Source organism: Typopeltis vanoorti, chromosome 7 (assembly GCF_054136105.1).
Source record: "Typopeltis vanoorti isolate ZY-2024b chromosome 7, IOZ_Tvanoo_1.0, whole genome shotgun sequence".
NCBI lineage: Eukaryota > Metazoa > Arthropoda > Arachnida > Uropygi > Thelyphonidae > Typopeltis > Typopeltis vanoorti.
Window position 1 is genome coordinate 19647213 of NC_143555.1, and position 26918 is coordinate 19674130.

At 34.0% G+C, this 26918-nt stretch overlaps 1 protein-coding gene across 10 annotated transcripts in view; it reads right to left on the minus strand.

Annotated features, from left to right (window-relative positions):
* LOC150104524 (neurotrimin-like) overlaps window positions 1–26918 on the minus strand; it is a 569050-nt gene that overhangs the window by 225093 nt on the left and 317039 nt on the right. For 3 of the 10 annotated variants that reach the window (XM_090395718.1, XM_090395722.1, XM_090395717.1), the window contains exon 1: window positions 22128–22256. The exons of the other annotated variants lie outside the window; for them this stretch is intronic. In XM_090395718.1, the coding sequence (XP_090251844.1) occupies window positions 22128–22206 (79 nt within the window). In that variant the 5' untranslated portion in view covers window positions 22207–22256. Of the gene's footprint in view, window positions 1–22127; window positions 22257–26918 lie in introns of those variants that run through there. 10 annotated transcript variants of the gene reach the window in all.

Genomic DNA, 26918 nt, shown 5'->3' on the forward strand with positions numbered 1-26918 from the left:
CTGAAGTTATGAATTGATTCTTGTGCATGTTTCTAAATGCAATGTATATTGGAAACAATAACATACCAAAAATGGTTTGGAATATTATTATTTCTTGAATATTTATAGAGGGGAAGAAAACCACTGTAGTTAATACTGCACAAACTAACGAGTGGTAAGATGAGAACGATATAACAACTGATACTGACATTAACTGATCCTCAAAAAGTGTGCTACTGTACCCTCTTTTGATGGATAAAATATCCGAATTCCAATGAGGTCAAACCCTTCTATTATCCAAGTAAGACCAGCTAATTTATATTCTCCTATAAAAACTTAAAAAAATGCCTGGAGTCATAGAATCGAAGGCATATATGCTACCGCGACAATTTTAAAAAGGCGCGTGACCGTTCACATATTTTTGAGTTAATAAGGAATGATCATAATCACAACATAATTTATTTTAAAAAAATAATGCCATTAAAAGAGCCATTTTTCTTACTGACTGATTCTTTAATTTACATCATTTTTCTAGAGTATCACATTCTTTTAATTGTTCAGAAATAATTAAAAGAAAACGAATGTCTTCGAAATTTAATACTGACGCTGTTTTTTTATTAATTTTTTGCTTCCAAAGGTGTCAGTCTTGCTAGGGTTACTTTTTAATCTAATAAGAACGTGAAGAAAATTAATTAGTGACTCTTCTCATAGAGTGATGAAACATAAAACTACGTTAGAAAAGCTAGTTTGTGCACCAGAGATCATCTCTTTATAAAGTAGTTCCATTTCATTCTGACCTTCTATCGGATTACATTTTGCTTGTGGAAGATCGAACGCTGTCATTTATTGCTACAAATTGGTTATTCTGCCTAATGGTGTAACAGAGGAAGTGGTTCCAACACATCGATTGTGAGAAAAATGAGAAAATGTTTCGAGTTTTTATTCGTGCAAATATAGATTGGTAAGGTTAGAAACTAACAACAATGACTACGATTATAAAAACGAAATCACGTTTAAATACGGAAAAGAATTATCTGTGACATGATCGCAGCAAGCTTTGAAATATTTCGAAATTGCAACTTCATATTGAAGCGAGTGCAATTATGGTCGACAATGGTAATCAGTTTTCCATTGCGGAGAAAGGGCAAAACTGTACTTGACACACACGATTGCCACAAATCAAAGTAATGCGTAATTACATCATAATGTAACTATCCTAACAAATTTTCAATGGAATTTATTTTCTTTTTTTTTACTATTAAAAAGGAATTTTTCAAGTGTAAACACAACTTCAAGAATGACGTCAATAAAACAGCTCTAACTTTCCCTCGGACTATTATCGTAGTTATATTTCAAGTTTATCCATGATGTCCCATAAAACAAACATCAAAAATAGCGAAGAAGGTAATTTCTCCCTGAATTTATAGAACACGTGTCCTACCGAAACGGATAATAGTGCAATAAAGGGCTTCATATATTTAATCTCACGTGGCATTCTTGGAACTCTTTCCAGCCATGCTGAGTGACCTTTACTAACCGTAAAGATCTTTCTTTAGTAATAGAAATCCACGTAAGCCGCTTCCTACCTAAAAGCAAGCTTTCGATGTGTAAAAATTGAATGATTTGATAACGAAAACAAATTCTCTGAATACACTTGGATAATCTGATATAAGCTATTGAAGTCTAGCATAGTTTAACTGCTATTTCTTTTTCACATTTAAACCTTTCACACGACAACATCCAGTGGATGATATATGACCTAAAGAAGCATTTTTTCATTATGTTTCTAGCGAAGAAGTAAACATTAAATTACACACGATACTTTCTTTGGAAAAAGATGGGATAATTTATCTTCCACTAAAACATATTTTAGCTCCGAACTTTTATTCAGAGCTTTCAATTTAAAGAAATTCCATTAATAAAATGTTATGTCAAAATCCATATCTGCATAACGATGTTGCAGATTTCATTTGGCATAACGTAATAAAGTACTTCAATGCAGGTCTGGACTAATTATTTCCGATGCAAGAATAATGACACTCTCACCAATGGAAATTGAAAGATACCAGCTTCAGGCTAAATTGAGACCTCAAATACCGTAATTTAAAAACTGTGCGCACCTCCTTTCTAAGTAGTACTGAAGGAATACACAGTAGAATTCAACTCTGTAGGCGACAAATTTATTTCTCAATAAACGTTGCAGGTTATTAGACTGCGATACGCATCTCTAGGTATCTGGCCTCATTTTTTATGCAACGATGGGCTCCTTTTTGTGCGAGTCACAGCCATTCCTATGTTTGAGTATCGTAATTTATTTTAAAAATAACCTGCTTATCTTTAATGGTAATATTTTAGGTTTTTAGATTTTACTTTTGCAATTATTGTAATGGAATTATTAATTAAACAAGCACAACCTAAATTAACGATATATCCTATGCAATGATGTTATCACAGGTTTTCAATTGAGGGCAAGTCAGCCATCTTGTGTAGCAACGGTAGCCTCCCCCTTATTACAATTCGAGTTTTTCGTTCCTCAAACAGGTAACAGAAGATATACGACGTATACAAAGCGATCCGTGGGATCTTTACGCCTGTAATTACCCTTATATTATCATAACTATCCGAAATTTTATTCATTCATTACTATTATTCATTTTCGTTTGTATGTAAGTATCGCTCAGTACTTAAGCAGAAAATATTTTAGTACTCGTTACATTTAATGAGTGATACTATACAACAGAAGTCTAATGGTTGAACTAAATATCTTATTTCAATTTCGTTAACTTATTTAGAATAGTCTAAATATGGCGATGTTCTGGATTTTTCTGTGCTCTATGATAAAGACTATGATCTATGATAAAGACTACCTATATATGTATACGCCTGATATCTCAAAAGTACATGGAAAAGAACCTTGAAATTCAAAGAGAAATCTGACACTTCCTTATGAGTCGGTCACAGTAATAGTAACAGTTCATTTTTTTTTTTCAAAATGGAAAAAAAATGAACCGACAACACAAATAAATGAACTTCGTCTCCTAAAACAGAAAAAATAGGCCTCAGTAACTCCTAGAAAAAAAGATGTCCTCTTATTTCAGGGCCTAGAAGACTCCGTAGCATTTCTGCATAGTACTAATCTTGCTACAGGGAGTGTGTGTGTTTGCCGTTATCGGATGAGAAAATCCGGATCTGGCAGCATCAGCCAAGCGAACACATTGAGAAGGAATGCATTGTCCCAACTACAAAGAAGGATGGAGGGAGTATCGTGTCCTATGAGGAGGTGTTCTTCTTGTTTTTTGTAGATATAGTAATCGAAATGCGTGCTGCTACGTTGTTGATGATATTATTACACTCTTTGCACCGGACAAAAATTATATTTTGTCCTTACATCGCACATAAAGAATTGTCACCCAAAAGTGTATTTTAAAGGAAAAAATGTGTTTAACTATCACTTTTACATGCATTTTTGTCAAAATATCATATAATACATATTTTGTTTAATATTGTGATAAATATTGGTGAAGTAGTTGTTAAAACTATTTAGAAATCCACGACTTTGCGTATATGGCTTGGTTGGCAAATTACTTTGGTAACTAATTTGTCTATTTGGACTATTTTATATCTCAAATGTTTTTTCCCCACTCAAGACAATTCTCGTGCATTACAAAACAAATACGCTTTAAGTTGAATCTCTGTTTCCGAAAATTTAATTTTCTTACAAAGGAAAGCACCCTCTTAAAAATTCTGAGATTTTCTTTAATTTTGTGAATTAAATCGTGAACTATAAATTTTTATTAACATAATGGAATATCTTCGAATAAGATGCAAATAGGCGTATCAGATATCTGAAACTGCTTTCTCAGTTTACATTTTCTCTTTCAATTTTCACCGCTTCGCGATCGCTACTTAATACGTTTGTCATGTACGACGGAACTTAATCTCTAATTTTAATTATTACAAGTTTAATAGCTTACAACTATGCAATCTCGTCCGTTCTAATTAAGGGTGTGATTCCCTTCTGCCATCATCGGCTTCCTTTACTTTGATTTAAAGAAGATGCAATTCATTATAAAAGAGTGAAGTCCATTGAAGAAATTAATACATTCTTACATAAAGTAAGGAGTTGAGTTTGGGATTTTATGCAGTCAATAACGTAATTTCAAATGTAGAACACGCACAACATCCGATAGGCGCGCAATTCAAAAGGGAAAATGGGATAATTTCAGCATTTTCATAATAAATGTTTGCTGGCAACAAATATTAAATATATAAAAATATCTTTTGACTTTTCGTTTGCATTTCCAACTAGCAGACGAGGCCAGACGGAGAAGTAATCAACAGTTTATTTAAACCAATTTCACAGGCCCGTATGATCCTCCACCCGTCTTGGTTACATGGCTGGTCCTTACAGTAGGGTTATCGCATATCTAACCGTTAGACGACCCACTGCATAATCCTCAAAATGGTACCTTACATCATGTTTTTTCAAATGATCCCCTAAGATTAATCTCAGGATGAATTCTGATATCTGCGGTTCACTGGGGTTTGAATTCCACAAAGTCTATTAGGTATATCTTTAATTGCACATCTGCTTTTCCTTTTGAGGAGGCATCAGAGTGGGAACGCTCTCTCCGATTTCAGTTATGCATATATGAGGAGCGTGCATTTTTCATTTAACGAAGAAAAACCTAAGGAATTGGATTTGCATTATATCCTATCCATAGTACTCTATCTCTAATCTATATCACTAGTTTCAAATGATAATTTGTTGAGAATTTCGGGAATAAAATCACTCCTTATAACTTTTTCGTATTAATTATTATATTTATTTGTTCTGTGATTTTTTTATGTACTGAAATATTTCTAGTCAGGAATGAATTTATATTTTTAATATAAATAAGTAATTGCAGATGCATTTATTTATTTTAGTTTATGTTGCTCCACCCACTAAAAGATTTATTTGTTAATCTATAGCACAATCGTACAGTGTATTCATGATTTTTCTATTTTTATTTATTTTTACACGGTCCGGAAACCCAACAGGGAACTTTTTCAAGAGTCACTTGGAGCCTTCAATAAGCGGAGCGGTGAAATAATCAAACATTAAAGCCGAAAGCGAGATTCGAACTCGCAATTGTCTGCTATGTGAATATCACATACGAAATATTTAAAGGATATTTTTACGTTTGGCGGCCTGGTTAGCGTATCCGTTCTCCGGCCAAAAGGCTGAGAGTTCGAATCCGGCCTAGGCATGGTTGTTTGCGATTGTCTTCCACCTTCATACATTCATAGTGGTCACCATGGGAGAAGTAGACCAAACCTTCCCGCAATGGGAGAATCCTTTACCCTACAAGTGGGGACAAGTTACAGACTGAAAACAAATTGTACTCGTAATTGTACAAATTGTTTTAGTGCCGTGAATGGACTAACGATAGATAACCCAGGGACTTTCTATTTACTAATATCCATTCCAAAGTGATTCGATTCGCGTACGCTGCCGAGAAAGCAGACAAGTAGAAGAAAGCAAAGAATTTCGTGGTATTTACATAATACTAATTTTATTAATATTTTATTATAATTTATTTTCAGCTAATTTAGAATCATGCTTCGGCTTTCAAAATATTAGGGGTTACGGAAAATAGAATTCAGAAAAATAACGGGAAAGAGAACAGAATTTATCAAATTCAATATCTGTATCCAATGAAGGGAACTCCAGAGATCATTTTAATTTTTGTAAGAAAAATCCATCTAACCAAATAAATACTGCATTAGTAATTGACAACCCTTCTTTACGTCATTTATAATAAAGCCCTGATGCCAGTTTAACAGTATCTTTGTCATTTCGTTCCTCTGTATTAATGCCTGGAATTCATGTTGATCATCTGTTTGAATTAGCTTTAGAAAATTTCCAATCACGAGGAGAAGGGATAAGAAAGTAATCTTTTTTCTGAGATAACGTAATTTATTTAGCAATGGCTTTTACATATATTAAACATTTTCTGAGCATTTGTCATTTATAAACAAACCCTTCATGATTCTCTACATACTCATACCTTTTGCCATTGCTGAGTGAAGCTGTATGTCGTACTGTAAACATTCTTGACTCCGATGTCAGAGCTCTTCATCATCATCAGCTTGTTTCGGCTCTTTGTCTCCGTCAAAACGGCGTCTTCGAAGTTCTTCATTCATATGACCAACTACATGATAGTCAGAGGATGCTAGGTGCATTGTAGATGTGGGATGGGAAAGAGTAGTCCAGTCAAATTTTGCACTTGCATCCCTTGTGCAAACATTAATGTGAAATGGTTTTTCATGGAGAAGGAAGGCCTTTAAAGTGTCTGATCCAACGTCTAACTGTGATGACATTAATAGTACCGTTTCCATACGCACTTGGAGATAGTATGAATTTCCATTTTCTATCAGACTCACATTTACACAGCAAGGAATTCAATCGCCTTTTCGTGCTTCTTATATGCGTCTATAAAACCAGCGAATGCGCCACTTACTGTTCTGGCAGGGACAACTAATCTGACACGTAAAGTTTTCTGCAGTTTTCACGTCTAAAGAAAAGGGCAGGGACAGCATTCACTCGCATTTTATTAACTTCTTTCACAATATTAAGAACAAAGATTGCAAAGATGTCATGGTGCTTGTCTGACGACTACTAATTTTATAATTTTATATTAAAGCGAGTAGTGAAATCCTATCCTTCTGTTAATTTGGCCGAGTGTATCCAACTACTCTAGAGCCTCGATTTTCGGATTATATTAAAATATAAACATATATAAAATTAATAAAATAGAAAGAAATCCTTATTCCACCACCCACAGCATTACGTATACACAGATTTACAATATTTGGTGCGTGGGAATCACAAAACCGCTGTTTGCCTCCTCCATATACGTTAAATATTCTTTTGAAATTGCAAAAAATAATAGCAAGCAAAATTACAATATTTTAGCAATAACGATTCCAGGGAATGTATTATATGGGTTTGCAAACATGCAGGCCATCCTGAGCAAAGTCGGACAAAGATGCTGCAATCTGAGGAACCCAACTCAAGATGTATATTTATACCTAAGTAGCTCGCACAGGATTCAATTCTATATTCATGTAATTATAGTCACCTTTTTACAGTGATGTGATTTTATAAAATCTTAAAACACGGGCCAAGTATTCCTCAGTTTTTTCATCTCTCATCTTCTTTCATCTTATCTTTTACCTTTTCAAATTAGTGTCCTCGTTACACAAATGATCTCAAAAAAGCTCCTTTATGATCACAAGATTTAATCTGCCAATCATACGTCTTCGGAACGATAATTATCCAGTGAATGGCACGTTTATTAATAGCACTGCATCGTTTTATGAACATGACTGAAAAATAACACGAGGCGTTTGATTAATTCTTTGCTTCATTTTGTTCCGTTAATAATCAGTTACAATCCGAGCTCTATGCCCGAAGAAGTCACTACAAACGTGAGCAGATTAATGACAACTGAGATTTGAGATTTTAAACAAGAATTAATCACCGTGTTTAACAATACAGTATGCTGCCGATGCTATTTCCGGCCAGATTGTGAAATATTTATTTTCTCCTATCGTTCTTTAAACCATAAATATAGAGACAGCTCAGTTCATCTATATTCCTTTGGTTTCCCCAGTTGCAGCGTGGCGAACCATTTTATTTAAGCCTTTGTTGAATATGTTTTAGCGGCACTGGGAAGAATGGAAAACGCCTGAATGTTTAGTGCCCGAATCACTCATACTGTATCGGAGACAGTTTCTTGGAATTATGCCAGTAAACATTTATTTTAATTCATCGGGCTCAAACCAACAGTTAAAAGAAAATACTCTACGTGTAGACAGTGTTTTCTACCTTAAATCTGGTTCCGATTTTAAAGTGACGCATGTAAAACACAGTCCCTACGCCCATATGTGGGTTTCATGTTTATCTCAATACCAGCAGAATACGTTTCTAGTGATGCAGTATATGAAACATAAAAGAGGCAACATACCAGAATAATGAAAGCAGAGCACGCAAGCTTCAGTGCACTTGTTTAATCACTTCCAGGTAGAAGGTGCAGCAGATGTGAGACTTTTAACGGCTTCCTTTGGCGTAAATGCCTCAATTTAAACACTACCAGAAGATATGCTGTTCTATAACGGTCTGCATTTAAGTTTAAGCAAATAAATTGTTGCTCTATAAATCGGCACTTTTGAAATTTATTAGCTACGTATTTTTTTTTTTTTTTTTGCTCAGATCCAATCAAGTGATAATTCTCCTAGAAAAACTGATCTAGTTTACATCTGGTAGATTTAATTCATTTAAACAGGTACGGTGAATATTCTGCAGAATCGCAAACTGATGAAATATTACCTAAATTTAAATTATTCATGTAAGCTTGAACGACAACGGTCTAAGCATGGATCTACAGTAATCAGATTAAGTCAGAGAATTGAAAACACCCAAGTTACTGACGAATAACTTGGGTGATTCCAAAACTTTGTTTTTGATTTTCTTGTAGAGTATTTCATTTTGTTCTTAGAAATATGCAAAGAAATTTATATGGCATTTTTTTGGCAATGCAACAAATATACTTAAGAGTAAAATATGCTTATAAAATGGCCGAAAGTTAAAGAATGCTTGACCTGTTTTACTTGAGAATATCCATTTTTAACATACGGATGAGATGTTTTATTTCAAGTTAATCTTTTATCGGCACTAAATTTTGATCTTTCCTTCTAGGGGGGGGGGGGGTTGGTTAATGCAGCTACGTCAAAATTGACTCCTGTTTTTTTATACATTCAGGCAAGTATTGATTTTTTCGAGTAGATCGGTTCGTGTGCATTCCTTCTGGCTTTGCCTTTATACAGCCCCACTTTTCTTTCTCGTTCTAGTTATTATTTCACTTTGTTTTCTGTAGCAATTGCAATGTAAACGAAATGCAAAGTGTTTCTAAACCATTTAGCACGCATTGAATTTCTGCAAAATCCCTCAGTCACGTTTTAGCCTATCTGCAATATTTCGCATTTTATTTCTGTAACCAATATCAGAGATTTAGCTATTGACATTATTTCAGAGGAAGAAGGGAACATAAAATACTTTTTATAGTTTTAGTTCCAAAAAGTGGAACATGTGGTTAAAAGTTGTCGAAATCTCTTTCAAGAATAGTGAACACTTGTAGCATACGGATCACCGAAATAATAAAGGGCAATTTCTTTGCTAGTTCTTCTAGTAAAAAGATGCTAGTGATTCTCAGGATACTTCGTATACAGAAAATAAATACTTAAAAGCACAGTTGGATGTCAGCAAATAGCAGAACACAAACGATTTGGCTTGGTTTTGTTAAAATTGCAGTCTAACTATGGCTGTGAGAAAAGTATACTTTTGATGATAACTACGCATATCCTCTACTAAAGCTGTTTTTTGCGGAATAGCGAAGACTTTCCTAAGTCCTCGCTATTTCCTAAGAGATTAGGTTAGTAAAACCCTTGCCTTTAACTCATAAGACAAACTATCTCGCTTTTTAAAAACCATAGTTAAAGTTTCTGGCATCCTGGACTTTAAAAGATATGGAAGTTTAGCCGACTGTAAGAAAAATATGCTAGATATCTTTATGACAAGAAGAGATATATCAGAATGCGACAAAAATCAAGTATAGTGAGATCATCTTATCATGTATGAAATATCACAGTATTGTCATACATCTAAAGAATGACCATTCCTAACTGGTATGCACGGTGACAAAAATGTATTCAGTATTTATGACCAACAACGGACTGTTTTAGCATTGAGCAAAGTAAAAAGATGGCAATGAAATAAAACATATCTTTCCCATCATCACAGCTGTGCCAGTACAAACAACTAGCCTACAACGACAACCTGGGACAAATCCGAGATTTCAACACAGGGCATTTTCGGAGTTAGCCGCAAGTTTCAGTTAAAGAGACTGAACACATGAAACCATAACGATATCAATACTACCGATTATAACAGTATTAAAATCAATACCCTGATATAAATGTCCCCTTCCCCCACGCGTGTATGTAATAAATTTTAAATCAAATTTTTTCATCTTATTAGTTTCATAAATAACGATCATTGTCAATATTTATCTGAAATAGTTAATTAGTTCTGTAAATAAATGTAACTAAACTAAGTGAAAACACTAATATTTTTTTATCCGCGCTGAAAAAAAAAATACCATCCAGGTTTCAGCACAATACCAAAAATAAAATTTCTCCCAATCCCCAACTACTGCTATGTAGACAGACCGTTGTTTTTTACGTGACTAGAATAATTCTTGAGAAGGAACATTGTATCCAGTAGCGCAAGTCTTCCCAGCCAATTCTGTTGGGAATTTGCTAACTGTCTTTAGAGGACAACTAGAAAAGACACAAAACACCGAGAAGCAAATAAAAAAAAATATTTAGAAAACATCAACGCCTTAGATATTCTTACGTTGTGAAATGCATCGTCTGGCAAATAGCTCGGATAAGCAAAACACAGTTGAAAGAATAAGTTTGAACGGCCGCAGAAAATTTCTCTCTACTAACAGATATTCATCTTAATACGGTTGAATAGAAACATGTGCACTATGAAATTTACTATGCATTCGACGATTTCGGCAAACCAAATAAAGCAATGACTAATAGCCGGCAGTAAACCCTTATAGTTTGTTCAATAATGCTGAAGTGGTTCATTATTATTTGGTCAGGCAATTGTGAAAATGACGTATCGTACCTACATGATAAACCACACTGTCCAAAATAGTGAATGGCAAACTCCATTACGCAGACGCGCATTCTGCACAACCTGTTTATACAGCTGGCCAATAAAAATACCACCATAATGTCCAATTAGCTTCACAAAGGCTTCTTGCAATACAGATTTCTGTATCTGCCTAATATTAACCTAATTGTTTATGGACCTTACTTCATTTCACAGTCCAGTAGCCTTCTATCAAGCTAATATCCGCTTATCATGCTCCAGTGAATATTTCTGCGCAACGTAATCTATGTTCGAAATTTTGTCAGCGGCATCTGCTCCTTTACATGTCTCACTTGCACACCGCACTCGGTTCTGCTCTACACAACGACCTGCAGAACACATCTATACAGAAGGGAAACACTACGCTGACAAGGATTCTAGCTCTCTAGCCGTTAATCTAAAACTCCCATTACTTATAATAGGACGCACACTGTGTCTGAAGATAAATATTAATGGAATAAAGATCTTAATAGGATTTTGCTCTATAAACGTTGCCACATTAAAGTGCTAAAGCGAAACTATAATACTTAAGTAATTGACAAATGGGAATTAAACTATTAAAACGCTTCGTATCTAATGGTCGGATTAATGAACCCAAATAAAAGCACGTGAAAAATGAGTTTTCAATGCAATTAAAGCCGATACACCAAACAAAATATGGTAGTGATTTGCATGGTTTTGCCAATAAAGAAAACAGGGAGAACTACTGAAGGAGAAAAGGTTAATGTAATGAACGCATATGAAAAATATCGATGGGAAACTATGATGGAATTCAAATATTGGCATAAAATGATTACCATCTCACTTCAATTGCTAAAATTCCGGGATGAAAACATAACTTAAAATTAATAAAGCCTTCTTGTTTACATAAATTATTATAATTAACTTTGTTCTGGTTTATTTTACCTTATTATCATTCTTAAATTTATGCATTAATATGATAAAGGAATTCATAGAATAACCTTTGGGAAGCGAGACTTTATTCGCTTGTGATTGTCGGGAATTATGGTCGAAGCAAACACAGTTATGAGACCAATGTATAGTCCGTTAATCACATGTTCATCTTCCTGAGAGGAAAAATTCTTCGAACATCGAATGAGACAGATTAACTAGTTTCAGTTAAACAGCATTATGCGCATGAATTGTATTCGAATTTAAAAACAAAAATCAGGAGAATTACAGAATTGTCTAAAACTACTCTTCAACACAGTGTATTGAATAACTATTATGTATTAGTAATCAATTCGCAACTAAGCTGATGTAGAAATTAAAGATAGCATGTAATATTTGTACAGTACAGATCAACAATGATATATAATGGTAGAGCGTGAAGCAAAACATAGCAATGAACGTATTTTAAAAACTTAAATTATATTTTCAAATGTTTTGTAATTATTTTAGTCATTTCTACTAATCTTTTTTGTTACATTTAGGATAGTGTCTATACAGGTCGAGTTCCCATGTCACCACAGATTACTGTTCACAATAAATAGAAGTGTCGGTTTAAATACGAAGGTTTGACAACAGCGTATTGGCATATGGCTGTCCCGTCTTGTCAGCATATCGTAATTCCTTTCAAGGATAGAATTTAATAAAATCGTGTACTAATATTTACTAATGCTTTTCAATTTCAGTTGAAATTGAATCTTTGATATATTGTGTATTGAACTAAATAAAACTGAACTTAAGAAGGGAGGTACGTAAGCTCTCGAGAGGCTACTGAAAACTTGTTTCTAAGAAAAAGGAACGAAATATAGATGTGCCATTTAGCAATATTCTGATTATCTCAAAAATTTGGATTCCTTTCTAGTTCATACGCCCTGAACTGATGAATAGCTCCTGTTTAGTAGCTGATAGAAAGAAAAAAAATGCAATCGTCCTGGCCACCTAACAGTTGTTAGCAAATTCCTACACTGGCAAGTTTCCAAGTCTTATCAAAGGAAGAGATGTCACTTCGTTGAAATATACTTATTATATGAAGGAAACAGCGATATTTAAATGCACGGTATTACTGTCATCCACACAACTCTACGAAACTTGCAGATTTATTAATGACTTCTCGTCTGCCAGGTTTAAAACTCCGCCGAGGCCACACATGAAAAATGATTGTAGACTGTTGGTAAACGGTAACGTGTGCCCTCTGCGGCACCAAGTTTGGAATGAATACGCAAATCAACAGATATTTCTGACATATTTTGCTTCTAAAGGATAACAGAAAAGGTAAACTGAGTGCTCTCCTTCGATCAAAACTTTACAACGAAGGCAATTTATTTCGTGGGATGCCATGGTCATCATTCCACACTTATTCGCTAAAAAGGAAGAAAACTCCAAGAGTAATTACATTAATCATAATCTCCTTCAACTCTACGTTCCTATTATGATAATAGTATGCGTTAACACTGTAATAAAATTATTTGTTAGCCGGGTTAATGGAGAAAGTTAATTAGCAAAATTTGCATTTTCATTCCTTCAAGTTTCCGAATATTTATTGAGTCAATTATCAGATTCAATTATGCTGTATTAAGATTAAATATAAAATATATTATCTCGATCTAGTTATCAAGGACGTATTCATAATATGAACAGTCAAGATAATGAAATATTCTGCTTGACAAATTAACTTCTGGTAAACACTTCGAAATCATTGATATTTGAGTTTCTCAACACACAAGAGGACATTTTCATACCAATTTAGAAGCATAATAAAACAAATATACAGTTTAAAGTGCTATCTGATGCCATATTGGATTTCAGTATCAACAGTGAAATACATCGCTTTGCAAGTGTGAGCAAGTATTCCTCATCCCGTTTTTTCATGCACGGAAAAAACATTCATCCCGTTTTTTCATGCACGGAAAAACATTCCTCATCCCGTTTTTTCATGCACGGAAAAACATTCATCATCCCGTTTTTTCATGCACGGAAAAAACATTCCTCATCCTGTTTTTTCATGCACGGAAAAAACATTCCTCATCCTGTTTTTTCATGCACGGAAAAAACATTCCTCATCCCGTTTTTTCAATTACGGAAAAACATTCCTCGTCCCGTTTTTTTCATGTGCGGAAAAAACATCGTCATACCTTTTGTTTCATGAGCGAAAAAAATATTCCTCGTCCAGTTTTTTCATGCATGGACAAATAATTCTCATCCTTTTGTTTTCATATCGTCATATCACGAATTGGCTTCCATTATTTAAGAAATACAATTCGTAACAGCTACAACTTTGAAACTGAACACAAACCACACTCCAACTTCTTAACTTTCGTTCACTTTGAAATGATCAATGAAATGATTATCTATCCAAATTTTCATCGCTCACTCTCAACACTGAACATGAAAAATTCTGACGCATGCAAATATGAATAAACTTGTGTGGTTATGCAATATTAAAACTCAATTGAAGTACATCATTAAAGTTTAGAGGTTCTTAATCCTAAATAAATGCCCTCTTTTACTGTTCATAACAACTTGGATAAAGAAGTAAACAATATACTTTTTCTGTATCTTTAGGAAATTCAGGAAATAGAAGTAAATTATAATGAAAATTATACAAATAAATATGTCTTCTAAGTTGAATTATTTGGGCATTTTTAAATTTCGATTTAGGTGGTACAATTTTTATAACCTAGAAATAATGGAAATATCTCGGTTACTCGAAAAACATAAAATGACAAGATTTCCAGTTGGCAACTATGCCTGGTGATCATTGCCGCTATTTATATTGCTTAAGTTTCATGAAAAAAAAAAAATTCATCTGTATTTTTTTAATACACACTCATGAGCCAAAACATTATGACCACCTAATAGTAGCATAGCCTTTGAACGAGATAACTTGTTTCTATCTCAGCATTGACTCAACCTTGCAGTAGTGGTCAGCCAGAAGTAGGTTAGCTGGTCATAATGCTGTGGTTCATGAAAGTATATATCATATGCATCCTAAGAGCAACAGTCATCCTGGTTATAAAATGCAACGATATATAGACTGAAATAGTCATCATCATCATTCGTTTCAAGGATTTAGGCCTAGCATGGCCTGTTCCGATCTTAGAAGCCATCGTTGAATCGTTTAAGAGGACGTCCTGGTTTTATTTTTCGTAATGGCTTGACTAAAATAGTCAAGTATACAAAAGCGATCTTAGTGACCCACTTTGATAAACGTGATAAAAATACACAGTACAATATGTAACAAAGTATGAGACATGCAAGTCAAATACTTCACTATGATATTGGCTAGTTTCTAATTTTATGCACATTATACATTTTTCATTATGAACATTATGCTAATTTTCCTAAACAGATGTATCTTGTTATAGAGTAGTTTGAGAATTTCACGTGCTTCCTGATCAAGACCTCTTACTTGCTTATAGTGGTTCGTTTGTTATTAAGGATAGCCAATTAAATATTTTCATGAATAAATCCTTACGTCGTTTACATATTATTTCTTCCTATGCTTTAGGAATTTTATATTTCGTGGTAATTACGTCTGTACCTTTCCGCATATGTAATTTTCACGTCAAGTACACTGTAAATTACATAAATGTCCATCTGGCAAGATATTTAATAGATGCATTTAAAATTCATGTGAGTACTGTTGATTTATTGATAGTTATTATACGTGTGCATTTATTTCCTAATTAAGAAATAACAGATATCAATGTAGATTAATAAATTCCATCCTACTAAGCTTGAACTACATACTGTATAACAGTTTGTGTACCTGCAAAATATAAGCACGTCACAATAATATTTTTAAACAGAAAACTGGTTAACCCGGATCACAACACTGTTTCGCATTTCTCCAATATATGATATCCACGATGCCATAGCTTTTTAATAAGAATTTTGTTTGTTTATTCCTAAATATTGTGCTTCTTTGCTAATTGAAAATTATTATAAAAATGAGACTTCCATAGCAGTCGATCTTAGGTCTTTCCAACAGAAAGATAAATATGGTTTCCATATCGTCTTGCAAATGCTCTGTATTAGCTGACTGCAATAAAGAACGAAGAGCAGAGAGAAGTTCTACGCGGCTTAGTCTAAAAGGCACAGAATGTTACAGTCTCTTTTATCTCCCTTCAAACAGCTGATGGAAATGTAAATAGATTCGCTGGTGGCCTGAGAATTAATAATCATGTCCAAAACAAATTTATAAACAGCGGACGTGATACAGTAGTTAATGCGCTGTGCTACTTAAACTGACAGCCAACGTTTCGATCTACCTGTGCACTTGTTTCAGAAACGAAGGTTGCGTGACGGTCTAAATTAAAATATTAAGTACGTGGGGATTGTGGGGAAAGTAAGGACTAAGTGGAATAGGGCGAGCCACTCTTACTATGATTCCATTGTTGGTTAACTAGGCTTCCCATAAGCAAGAATTTCCTACGATAGTAAGTCCATCGAGTTACTGCACTCTGGGCTGCAACGAAAAACTACGAAGTTATACTTCCTGATTTCCAATAAATTTCGACAATTATTGTTGTCATTGCTGAATCAGTGTTGACTAATAATGGTCAGGCATAACGCTCTCAATTAATTTGAAGGTAAAAGAAATTAAATTACGAACAATTCGCTACGATGTCAAAAGTGAGTCTAATGACATGCTAAAAGTAACCTTTAAACATTCTACAAACCTGAAATTAAATTTCAGTAAGAGAAAGGGAAAAAAGAAATCTTTGAAAATAGTTTTAAAGCAGTTAATGCATTTTTTTCTGGGACACATCGGAGCTTAAACTGAAAAAAAAAAAAGTACACCGCACAACCTCAATAAATTATCGTCTGTGTGTCCAAAAAAAGGAACAATAACCGTAATCAAACTTCTATAAAAAGCTGAAATATTTTACATCTGAAATAAACGAAATTCAAAGGATCATAATTGAAATAAAGTATGAAAGACAATTTAAATAATGAACATAAAAGTAGTGATTTTTTTTCCCTCTTTGACTGTAAAAAAATAAAACTACATTTTCAAAGTTCTTTTGTAAAGGACTTTGAAAATTCAATTTAGTAAACACAAATCTTACATTTACTGCACTTTTTTTGAAGGTCCTAATTTCTAGAAACCTACAGTTCTTTATTACGAGATTCACGTTTCAGATGCTCATCTTCACAAAAGCATTGCGACTGCATTTGCTGTCGGCAACCTGGAGATTTTGACTTCATGAGTCTACCCGACAAGTCGCCTTCTAGTCAGCAAGAAAAGGAAGATGAGCTAGGAAGCGCTCGTGGATGCGTTGAAAAAATTACCAAGCAGCTGTCTTGATAACGGATAGATTGGCATAGACGATACACATCACACAGTGTCAATCTTGCATTTTTGCCACACTCCTGCACACGCTAGCTTAAACTGACTCAGTCTAGAGACCGAGTCTGTTTGGAGGTTTGGGTAAAAATGTGTTTATTTCTGATGGGAAACATGTCGAACTTTATGATTTTGGTAACCACGCCGAAAAAAAAAAAAACAGGAAAGGAATAAGAAATAAGGTGCTACTTTCATGACTAATATGAATTTAATAATAACCTTATAGTTCGACAAGGAATGAGCCCTCTGGGAATGAAATCATTTGACAGATTACGGATGTTCTAAAAACTTGCTTCAATTTGCACGATTTCTTTATGAAGTGGATTTCCTCTCTTCACATGATAATTAAAAAAGAAAAAAAAAAAACTCCAAAGCAAACAAACATTAATTGAAACCGCTTGCCCACAAAGCCTTTGGAAGCCTCGTGAGAATATTACATGTATGCCAATGACAGATGGAAGAAGAGAAACGTTAATTATAACCAATCGTGTTATCTATTTGACAACGATATCATTGAGGTGGGGTATGAGATCATCTGGTTTGAGAACAACGTCCTGCTTATTGGAGATTGCAGTGGCAAGAAAAAAATGCATCGCGTTTTTTTGTCTATAGAAAAATATCCGCACAACGTAAAAATAAATAAAAATATTAAAAATTGAATAATGATTAAAAATTACACAATATCTGTAGTCACGGAATGTAGGTCTATATGCTTACAAAAACATTACATGTGGGGAGCGACGTTAAAAAAAACAATTATGTTAATCAGTTAAGTCTTTGAAAGGCCCCTCTGTCATTCCTGCCTTCTTACTTTGTCAGATTAAAAAAACACTGAATTTTGGGGTGAAAACCCTACACCCTTCCTTCCGTGTAACCCCTAAATTAGCATTATTTGAAAGGCTGATGAAATATTGTTTTTCTAGAAGACGAATAAAGAGAATTCGAGGTGGAGAAATTCATTATTGCCCTAAGATTATTTGTTGAAAATAATCGTAGGGCAATAATTTGCCTTGCATTCCCTATGCATTGATTTTTTTTTCATAAAATTGAATTCACATTCGACATTTGTTCCAGCCTATTACATGTTGTATCAAATGGGATGCTGGATGTATTTTTTTTTCAAGGTGCACATTCGTTGAAAAAAAGCTCATTGATTTGTGCTTCACAAATCGCTGTGCAATTCCGTTTCTTGTTGTCAAGTATTAAGGCTATTTGCCTCCATCACAATTAAATTAACTAACATCTATCCGGAATAATTAAATTACTACTATGCAAATTATAGAATTTCATTAAACTCATTTGAATTAGTTTTTTCGTAATTGTCACGAAGAGACTGAGTACACTGGCAACATTAAATTGCATGTCTATAATTAAATTTTCACAGATTCTCTGTTACTCAAAGGGTTAATTTGTTAGATATATTTAAAGTCTGAAACACTTTTATATACGTAAGAGATAAGCTCATTGTGTTGATGTTATTTCGAAAGAAAATGAGAACAGTTTTAAAAGTTCACAATTTGTTTCAAGTGCATAACTCTCATTTATTATTAATTCCAGAAGTAAATATTGGTATTAAATACCTAATAAATTATAGAGGTGCTCAGAATTTTGTTACAGATTCGGTTCAAGCGTACTACGGTTAATCAAATTACCTGGAATTCAAACCGGTATTCGTTATCGTTAAAGCATGATAAAGTTATATTATCATCAAGTAATATTTTATTGCAGATAGCAGCATTATTTTGTTACAAATTACTTCAGACTGAAGGTAATAAATAGCAACTGAGTGCAATATTTATGTATACTGTATTTCTACTCCTGTGCTGCCATCTATATTGCTAAAATGAATTTCAATACAATGATCAAAGATTTAAGGATCGTAAAACGTGTTACAGGACTTCCCTAGTAATATTGGGATTATTACTAGGAAATCTAGAAAAATGCAAATAAATTCTCAATTTAGGTTTTATTAATGACTGAGTTATTAATGAAAGTGAAAGTTACATAATAACGCACACACCTTTCAAATTAGGAATATTTAGAAGTTTACTAAAATTAACGCAGTGTAAATAGAAGCTATTTTTCTTTATTCTTTGATGACCATTGGAAGACATTATGCGATGAGAAAAATCGGAATAGACAGAAAATGTAAAATAATTCGCAGTGGCAGTGAGAATATCTCTGGACTAATTCTCGCTACACGAAATATGCCTTAGCGTTGTTTGTTCTTTACTGATATCAATATTTTCACTGCATTATTTTAACACTTCTCCCTTTCATGCTCTACTTAATGCGATTACAGAGGAGACCTTCCATACGAATGCGGACAGCACAGACACTGTGATGAACGCTGGAAAAACAGCATAATAAGCAGAGAACTTTCATGTCTTTACTCATATAAACTCAAGAAATAAAAACTCCATTTGTTGGGTTCGCATGATGTAAAATACATTGTTTTTATGGAGTTTTTACACCATGCAAAGTAATGGCGGTAATCTCTTTTGTCGGAAGAGGAAAAATTACTCAATGTTATTCCACAACTTTTATTTCAAAATTATCTAAGAGCGCTTATTTGGAATTAATATCAACGAACAAGAAAGAACTTCTGGATTTGGGTATTCTCAGTTAATATTAGTATGAAGGACTTCGTTTTAAGATTGGCTTTGTTATAAATACGAAAAGTTTGCAATCCTTTGCGATGAGCAATATATGCTGAAGTATTTACATACCAATGAAATAATTTTCAAAGTTTATTTTTTGACAATCTGTAAAGACACGATATATTAGTAAACTAGGAGACGATTGCTGAATCCCACACCTTTGAGTTATACAGCACACAGGGTTCTGCATTCTATGCCGGAACCACGAGAATTGAGGCATTGCATGAAATAGAAAACGTAAAAAGGAAATGCAAACAGAATAGCTATGAAACTGGTTGCAATTATAAACAGCTGGATGTAAATTCTCTTTTAAAATGAGTGCAAAAGCGTATTAATTTTAACGCATTTCATATATATCTAAAGGTTCTATTTATTGAAAATAAAAATTCATTATTATTTCTGTTCCTTCGGTCCAATTAAGTCAATTTTCAATAACATTATAAAAACATATATAATAAAAGAAACTAAATGCTTTCACTAGTAGTGAATGCACATCCTATGACTTGCCAAATTGCGCTAAAATCCAGATCGGTTTTAGTATTCTGTAAAAAAAATGCAAAGCAGTTAGTGGAATTTTCTTTCAAATTATCCTATGAGCTTTATTAATAATGTACAAAACGGAAACATTTCGTTTCTATCAAAAATGGCACAGGATAGTTAAGTAATTGATTAATCAAAGAAGAAATCAACTTGTTCTAAATTTGCACGTTTGTCTTTGAATATCTTTCTGCACCTATTCCATGAGCACACATATTTGAACGCAGGCGCACAGCTAATACTGGAGTGGTGACAGATGGCTCGTTCAGTCTATGTCAATGAAGCCTGCCATGATGATGATGGAAGGAGAGGTACAGATTGACAAATGATAGCATAAGCAGTGTTCTGCTGAACTTCGACTAACTACTTTCTTGAGATGTAAGAAAATGAAAAGGCGTTTAGCCAGAATATTCAAAGAAACAGTTAAAATTAAGTGGAATACATGGGCAAAAATTAATGAAAAGCTAAAATAAAGTAAAAGAAATTATATTTTAGAAAGAAATGGAACCAGGATGTTCATACGAACTCTTTGAGGCAATGTTTGGTTCTATATAATGAACACATGAATGATAAATAAATGTTGGCTAACGTAGAAAGTAACTCCCGCATCCTTTTTAATAATCGCATGAAAAATATGAATAAATTGTTTTGATAAGGCTTTTTCTCTAAGGAATGGTATTTTTAACATTATAAAATGTTATCCACATTGTTAAATAATAAGAGGATTGTAATTTAAGAGAGAATTCTGAATCCTGTGTGTTACCTCCACTATATGGGATTAATAATTTTCTCTTCCTCCGGGACAGCGGTAGTCAAAATCGATATACCGTGACTAGTAAAGAAAGTTTACCTTGGATGTATCCTTCTAGAGAAAGCATATAAACTGTTACAGCACAATTAAAATAATTAACTGGTATTGAGGGATGGACAAATGGAAGCTATCCCTGTCTAACTGCCTTTATAATAGATATTCGAATTAAAGATCGGCATTTAGAATGAACCCTACTCGACTAAAATTACAGGTTAATAAACCTGATCTGAGATTCATTATAAATGCTAGTTTATTTTTAAATAAATAAACTATTTTGTGACTCATAATAATGCAAAATATATAAATATATTCAATAACCGTATCTAATATACATCTAATATACTTAAATGTTTCTACGCATGCTCGGGGATTGTGTCATTTGACCGAAGCTGTCTCCTGGAACATCTTCCTATTCACAATTCGAAAGCCTCCATGACATGGTGCAAGCAGAACAATAAAATAATGTTATCTATATTTAAACCAATATGGCAGCAATTTAATTATTGTTTCTTCCCTCATTTAACCATCGCAGGAGACATTCCGTTTACGTCCTTTTTTTCGCTTATTGATTCCTGTTATTAACATCAGTCTATTACATTATATAACCACCGATCAACTGACTTGAGGAATAATATTCCACTGCTTGTACTTTACAAGACGTTTCTGTATTTATTTCTTCAATACTATACCTCCATAATATAGATAAAGAACAACCGTAATTTTTATATGTAACAAACAGAAAATTGGGAGCAAATTATTTAAAATATCAAGGAAAAAATTCACTATTGTTTCAATTGTATGGTTTTACCGAAAGATTCATAGTTTTTCTTTTCAAATCTAGAAATAATGTTAAGTAAATATCCAGAATTCAATTATGCATTAAAAACACCTCCATTTCCTAATTAATTTCACACACAACACAACAGAATTAAAAAAATAATAATAAATTCAATAAATGCACACGCAATATTTGTAAGACTTTTTCCCTGTTATTTGACAAACAAGATAAAAATCTCCGCGCTCTCACAAGTTCAAGTATAATGTGGTTAGTCGCTTGCAAATGAGACTTACCGTGAGTGTCACCGTAAGGCCAAAGAAGAGCAGAGACGAGTGCAGCCATCAAAGCACACATAAAGCGATCGCTTGCCATGTCTCATAACCCCATGGAATTCCGCAGTAAACTAATATCCTTTTTCACGCTATCAACACCGGAGCATCAGTTCTTCTGTCCATTAGTCCGTTCCCGTTTCGAGTGACTTTTCAACAGTAGTTTTTACATCTTTTCTTCGTCCAGCCTCGTCTTGCTCTTATTATTTGATACTTAAGGAGTACTTCGCTCCAGGACAGACCGTCACAGATGTCTTGCAAGTAACTCCGATATTCGAAGTCTCACAGTTAGTTAGCCCGTCGCTGACTGTTCACTGCGCCACTGCCAGTATCGGAAGGAGTTCTCGCGTGTGCTGCAGATAGGTAATACCTGCGATTTATTGCGCATGCTCAGAGAACCGATCGTTGGATTTCTAAACCGTCCTTCCTTGAAAGGTGAGAGAAAGTAGCGGGATACAGTTAAAGCTGCTCTAACAATTTGCCAATACTTTGTTAGGGCTACCAGTGGGAGGGTGTTCCCAAAGGACTTCGGCCTCTGTCAGTTTCACTTTGCTAGCCGCCGAGAAACACATAACCTACTTAGTTGGGATGCTATCGTTATCAATTCTGAGTTCCTCAAAAGAAGAGCAGAAAAACTAACCGTGCAGCACAAATTGAAAAAAAAAGTCATCTTTTAAAATAATATCGCATAAGAATCCTTAATTTATTTCTTAATGGCTGCAAAATAGGCACAAACTGCATTTATTAATTTATTAGACAATACCCTAAATGAATGCACCGAACATCCTCTCACGTGCCAATAGAGTAGACAAAAACAACTTTATTTGCACAATGGGCCATGGAATCATACAACAGCTTTTAGGAAAGTCGTTTCGAAAACATTCACTGCTGCTCAAGAGATTTTTTTTCGCCTCCTCGGAAAACACGTGACAATAAGATTACAGATTTTTAATTTTTTAGTCAGGTTTTAAGGGTTTGGGTTCACTATAAGAGGAGTTAATAGTTCTTTTAAAGAATATGTTAATATATATAAATATATAATAAATGTGTAATTATATATAAATATCAGTTCATCGTATGTTATGCTTTCGCGCAGGCTTTTTTACCGCGTAAGCTTCCGTAACCGATAATCCCGCGGAATAGGTTGGTTGCTCCTTATTCCCAGTAGCATCCCTTGTCTGTCGAAGCGTGTGTTCACGGGGCCGGTTGGCCTGGGGAAAAAACACTGCTGTCTACGCCCAAGAGCGGCTAACTTGGCTATGGCTGAAGAAGATCCTTTAGCTCCTCCCGTCGCTGACGGGAATCGAACCTATGACACTCCTTCCCCAGGCATATGGTTGCGAAGCGCATAGCCACTCGGCTAACCACGAGGACAAAATATCAGTTACATTTATAAAATGACAGGAAATAATTTAAACATGTAATGATATATTTTAATTTATATGTTAGTGTTTTCAAATTAAAAATAACACACGGTTGAATATGAATCACTTATAATTTAAAGGACACTGTAATATGTATCCTGCGAGTAATATTTCAATACGGAAACTTAACATATGAATATTATTAGCTATGCGCAACAACACTAGCAAGAGTGTGTTCCAAGCTAGCAAAGGTTGGTCGATTGGTAGAGCCTCTGATACTAATTGCTCACGCAAAAAATTTAAGCAACTTTGAGCGCGGTTAGTAGTTGGAAGGGATCAATCGTTCGATGCTGTTGGTACACACTCTCTCTCTCAATGAGTCTTTGGACTCCCTGGAGGTGTCGTATAATTATAATGTTTGTTTCCATGTATCAAATATGGGACTTCTTTAACAGCAGGATATTATTTCGGATTACGGAAACCTTAAGTAAATAATCGCACAACTGAAGAGTACATCATAATCACAACCTGGATATTTTCTTGTTTTAATTATAGTGAAGGCAACTAAGGCCACCGATTGTCCTTCGCACGGTGTCTGCTGTACCGGAGTAAAAACCCAAACCGGAGTTTCTCGAGAGAGGGAGAGAATACTCCACTAGCGTCTTACTTAGCTTCAATTGGAAAAAAAAAAAAAGAAAGAAAAACCTTAAAATGGTTCGGTGTGCATTGGACGGGATTAATACTCAATTTCCATCCAAATGGCTACACGTGTAATTCTTCCTATTTATCAGCCCACATCCACTCCTCTCAGTAACTACTCGACTAAGCCTTTTCGCCCATAGTAGTTATTCCCTCTTTTGTTAGAAATTGTTAGCCACAAAGGATTTTTTATTAGCCTGATGATAATTGCATTGGTTTTCAATGGAGCTTTGCTTGTTCAGTATGGATTGTAATCGATTTTGGAGTTTCATCTACGTGATAATATGGTGTTGTAACAGTTAACGGGTGGCATCTGAAAGTTTATGCAGTTTCGCGATCGAGCGCATTATGTTTCTTTAAGCGAACTGTAATATTCTGATCATCTTTCTGGTGTGGGTAGATATATTCTGACCCTTTCTTCTTTTAAGTTCTGACCACGAGCCAGATCTACGTTCCGGTAAGTAGCGCAAGAAACGCTGGGCAGTGAAGCAGTTGCCACGAGTGCCAGTGAAACGATCACACGGCATGTCACATCCATGCCATACTATTTCAGCACGTGCCGAATTAGCACTCATAGATGATGGTGCATGAGGATCACTGCTGAGGGTGAAGTAGAAATACATTTTCCTCAAATATCACTCCGAACGTGTAATCATTCTTAAATTTAAATGTATACATGAATGAACTGATGCACAAACCGTCCACACGACATAAATTTGAAGGAACCAATCAGGAATAGATTCATCAGAGCAAGATCGAATACATGGAAGGCTATTTACGCGTTGTGTTCGTTAAGCGATATTAATTTAAAAGTAGTTAAGTAACATAAGGATAGTGTATTATTACGTAAAGAGGAGATTAAAAAACGTTCCTCTGTTTCATAAAACTGTCTCAAAATTGACAATTTTTCCAATCCCTAAACTGAAAATGATAATAAAGCTACAGACGACAGTCGTCAAATAGATATTTTAAAAACCTCAGACAGTTGAAGTTATTTTAAAAGAATTCGAATGTACGAAGAAATAATCACAGCAGTCGGCAAAAATATTGATAGAGTAAATTTTTAATGATTACCACATGATGCTTTAATATACGAAGAAAAGTCTTACAAGACAACGCTCTGTAACAAACAAAACAGTGCGTTAGATATGTCATTTTATCAACTCTTACTCGACGTTTCAATAATTCATGGAAATATAAGAATGAATGTTTTTACCCGAGAGAGGAAATGGTTATTTTATTGCAGAAACAAAAATGCAATCTATTGTTTCCCGTCGCTTCTTATTTGCATTGGACAAAATAATGTTTGATTTTGCCAGTCAGATGGATTTAAGGACACGAAACATTTAAATACCAATGTATTGTCTTACGAGAATTCGTTACAAATCGAATAATTTTACGGTATGGAGAGTGAAATAATAAAAATATATTCAAATGACTAAATATTACAATACAGTGAGTTTCACTTTTTGTCTCTACAAGGAAGATTTCATTATTATATGAAAATATACAAAATATAAAAAAATATAAACATAAACAAAAATAGAAGAAGAAATCTTCGATTCATCCGCGGTAGTAATGTGCTACACGTTTACATAATCCTTTCGGGATTGGCAGCCACATAATAATTAACAGAAATTGCTCAGTAAGAGAAAAAATTAACAGAAATTGCTCAATAACAGTAAAAAGTAACAAAAATTGCTCAGTAAAAAATTAACAAAAATTGCTCAGTAACAGGAAAAGTTAACAGAAATTGCTCAGTAACAGGAAAAGTTAACAAAAATTGCTCAGTAACAGGAAAAGTTAACAAAAATTGCTCAGTAAGAGAAAAATGAAAAATTGCTCAGTAAAAGAAAAATTAACAGAAATTGCTCAGTAACAAGAAAATTTAAGAAATTGCTCAGTAAGAGAAAAAAAACAGAAATTGCTCAGTAACAGGAAAATTTAACAGAAATTGCTCAGTAAGAGAAACATTAACAGAAATTGCTCAGTAACAGAAACATTAACAGAAATTGCTCAGTAACAGGAAAATTTAACAGAAATTGCTCAGTAAGAGAAACATTAACAGAAATTGCTCAGTAACAGAAACATTAACAGAAATTGCTCAGTAACAGAAACATTAACAGAAATTGCTCAGTAACAGAAACATTAACAGAAATTGCTCAGTAACAGAAAATTAACAGAAATTGCTCAGTAACAGAAAATTAACAGAAATTGCTCAGTAACAGAAAATTAACAGAAATTGCTCAGTAACAGAAAATTAACAGAAATTGCTCGGTCTAAATAAAATTTCTGGATGTTAAATGTACAATCAAATTTATCGATTTCATAAACAAAAAAGATAAAACGGTAGAATGAACTGCGTCAAAAATTAAGGGAAAAGTAATTCAAAATTACCTCTTAAATTAAAATTATTGGTAGTCAAGTCTGCGATGGCGTCAATATATCGGCAAAGGAGAAAGAAAGTTTTTCAAGCATTTTTCAAAGATGATTATCCCTTTGCTCGATATGCGGCTTTATAGTTTTTAATTTGAGAGACGTAGATTTTTTTTTATGTTGCTCCCACCCACGAAAGGTTATTAGTAAACCTATAGCATTATTAAACCTCACAGTTTTCACCGTGGGTGCTATCTATGCTATAACTAATCACGGGAGAGTTGACAAAAAATACATAATGGGAAAAAGTTTAAAA